Raw genomic sequence first — 3153 nt, forward strand, 5'->3', positions numbered from 1 at the left:
ATTCCAAAGGATCACTTCAGTGAGGCTGACATTCCGCAGCTTAGGAAGAAGCTATTTTCCTCCAGAAAGTATATAAATAGGCATTGTGAGAATATATTAGTATTAACATGAGGCATAGCACTACTAGAAGGAGACTAGTTGTAAGATGGGGCGAGGGAAATCTAAAAAATTTCACACTTGCTCACAGCCTGTGCGGTTGTAAACATTTTGTAGATTAATATTTATATTTATGTGCTAACTACCTTCAATTTTAAAGTGTAATTTCGCCTGTGCTTTCACCTAAACTATGATTGATTCATTTTTATCATGGATTGGGAGTAGAAAATAAAATATTGGGGGGTATATTGATCTTAAGTCTTTTCCGATTTATTTTATTCTAATTTATTTATATTTTAATTTACTTTCTTAGATTTAGGTGTAGATGGAGATTTAGTGGTTTATATTTTAGATTGTTTTTTTTTTTTTTAAATGATCATGAGCATTATTTAGATTAAAATAAAACTAATAAAGTTTTATATGTTGATTTGATTAAAATAGATGATATTTCACTTTCAAATAATAACATATCACATCTGTCTGCATTTATGCTCTTTTTAAATATGTTATTCACTTACGATGTTTTCTTTGTAACCTCTGGTACAATTTCTAAATTCCTATCTTGAACAAAGAATTTAGCTCATGATTCATTTTTCTCCTTTCCAAAATATCCTTCGTGTAATGAGACTAGTAAGAGAAAATTTGACTCCAAAGACATGATTGTATTAATGTCTCTATCACACCGTATGGAGATGGAACAAGCACATTTGTTGGTGTTAAAGTGAAGGTTTATATGTAATCTTATTTGGTTATATCGAATGTGTCTCCACCATTTAATCCTTCCATGAAGAAGACTTCATGTTTCTTCCTTTGATTGTCTATTAAACTAGCATTTGCACCAGATGTTGCAAAAGAAACGCTATAAGGCATAAATTGAGGACAACATGCCATCTCAATTTGAGAAATAATATCATTTCATGTTCAAACACAAAACACTTTATTGATAGGATATCAATTTACAAAATCTGAAAATGAAAAAAGCCAACCAATTTGTAAATGTATGAACTTGATTTTACAGTCTCAATAGCTTGTATCAGATCATTTAATCTTGCTCTTGTCACTTCTTTAACAATATTTTTACCCTTAAATACTTTGAAGGTGGCCACAACCTTCAGTCCCAACTCCTCGAAGAAACAGTGCCTCAGTAATACTCATCCACATAGCAAGTGTAGTTGTAGCCATTTTTCATAATATTATATGTGGAGTCAGAAATAAGGCCATGTGACCACAGGAACTCCGCCCTTGCGTTAAAATCTGTGAAGAAATCAAGCAATGGGTTGCCAATCTGTAACCCAACAAAAAAATATTAAATCAGATCATATCTTGACTTCATGCATCAGCAGAATAAAAGACAAAGACAGTTTTCCTTTGTAGACTTACTATAAACCAACTGGTAGGGATTCTATGTATAGAATTTTATATGCATTATTTATATTGGAAGAATCTTGTCATACAATATAGTTGGTTTACATATTCCAAAAAAATACAATTTAAAGCACCTTTTAACCATTTAAATTGGATCCCTTACTTTACCAACAATAATGAAAATAGCTATAGTATCACCATAGACAGACAAAAACGAAAGTCAGTATCTTCTGAGAAGGACAAAAGAAAGCTCAACAAACTTTGTCTCTCAAATTGGTTAATCCAAAAATGCATTTTCAAAGAATAATTGTACAAGATATTGCTGAAAAGCTTTCCACAAATGTAGAATTAGACTTACCGCTATACCCTTCAGATTGAAGATCTTCTCCTCAACAATAAGTTCTGCCCACTGAGGAATATAGTGACCTGGTTCAGAACTTCATACAAGTCAGCTTGAAGATGAAGGGAATGACAGTAGATAAATGTTTTCATCTTTCCCTGCTATCAGTTTTAGTAAAAATCTCAACTTAAAGCATAAATTCACCTGCATAGCTCTCCCCTGTTAAATACAGATCTCTGGTCCTGTACTCTGGAAACTTGTCAAACCAACCATGGAGAAATAGCAAGTTGTCCTCTGCTGCAAGAAAATCAGACAATCAGATTACTGTGACATACAAAGGTATTGTAGAAAGTTTTATCATATAATTTACATCTGGCCACTGATATTTGATACCTGTTTTAGCATCATTTGCACCCAAATAGTATGATGTATCGTTAGAATAGGAAAATCCAACTCTAGTGGGAGTCTCCAGATAAAGCATGTTTTCTTCTACACAAAGCAAACAGGCAGTAGCCTGAGAAATATAGTACATTCTAAAAATAATGAGCCATGGTGGATGGCTCGAAACATCGATTTTAAAAATAATGGATGTGATAATTCCAGAAGAAGATTCTACGCATAGTACAAATCGCAGAAGCCTCAAAACAACAACAGTACATTCTTCTGAACTATTGGTAATCATTGCATTAAGAAGGATGCTTATATCATACAAGTACCAGAAATCAAATATTAGCACCCATACCTTTGTTCCAGCTGTACTCATTCATAATCAATTTGCCTCCCCTGGGATGAAATGGACCATTCTCGGATAGCGCCCCAACATAGAATGAAGAACAACCAGGCCCAGGGGCTTACGTACTATTCTCTTAAAGGATTTCTCTACCGACTACATATATACTATGGATATACATCAGCTATGTAAAATTACATGTTCCTTCTTTGTTCAATGTACATGTACCTCTTGAACATTGAACATGAATTTTAAATATGTATTAATAATCAGCATTTAAAACATTGAGACCAAAGGAGAGATTCAGTGGATGGACATTGAATTCTCAGGATTAAAACTTGAGGACTTGAGTGCCTTAGAAAGCCACATATATTTATAGCACCATATGTAGTTTTTTCTTGAATTATAGCTTATCTGTTCAATTGCAAGTTTGCATATGTGCTTTCAAGACCAACAATGCTTTCAGTTTGGCAAAATAATTTAAAAACCTGTGTCAATAATTGAAAAACCCTCACCTAGCCTCCCCCTTTACAACTCCATTAAAATAGAAATTGAAAACACTTAATTTTTTTACAATTATAAATTAGCAGGCTTTTATGAAGTCAAAATGTCCACAGAGGAG

General features: G+C 33.1%; 1 protein-coding gene across 1 annotated transcript; it reads right to left on the minus strand.

The window, feature by feature from the left end:
- Positions 1–1237: 1237 nt before the first annotated feature.
- Positions 1238–2445, minus strand: LOC149230241 (serine carboxypeptidase-like 45). The gene is made up of 4 exons (XM_089381244.1): positions 2195–2445; positions 2006–2098; positions 1820–1887; positions 1238–1381 (listed from the first exon to the last, which is right to left on the minus strand). Exons 1-4 carry the CDS (start codon positions 2331–2333, stop codon positions 1238–1240), a joined length of 444 nt encoding a protein of 147 aa, XP_089237370.1. The 5' UTR covers positions 2334–2445.
- Positions 2446–3153: the final 708 nt, after the last annotated feature.

Source organism: Pinus tabuliformis, chromosome J (assembly GCF_031772625.1).
Source record: "Pinus tabuliformis cultivar Carrire ecotype Pingquan chromosome J, CPIR1, whole genome shotgun sequence".
Classification (NCBI taxonomy): Eukaryota; Viridiplantae; Streptophyta; class Pinopsida; order Pinales; family Pinaceae; genus Pinus; species Pinus tabuliformis.

What these genes read in the sequence shown, in the direction of transcription:
- LOC149230241 (XM_089381244.1), bottom strand. Translation starts at nt 2,333, where the DNA reads ATGTACTATATTTCTCAGGCTACTGCCTGTTTGCTTTGTGTAGAAGAA. An exon ending in TGCAAATGATGCTAAAACAG is followed by an intron (nt 2,099 to 2,194) that starts GTATCAAATATC and finishes ATTTTCTTGCAG; the next exon opens with CAGAGGACAACTTGCTATTT. An exon ending in TCAATCTGAAGGGTATAGCG is followed by an intron (nt 1,382 to 1,819) that starts GTAAGTCTAATT and finishes GTTGGGTTACAG; the next exon opens with ATTGGCAACCCATTGCTTGA.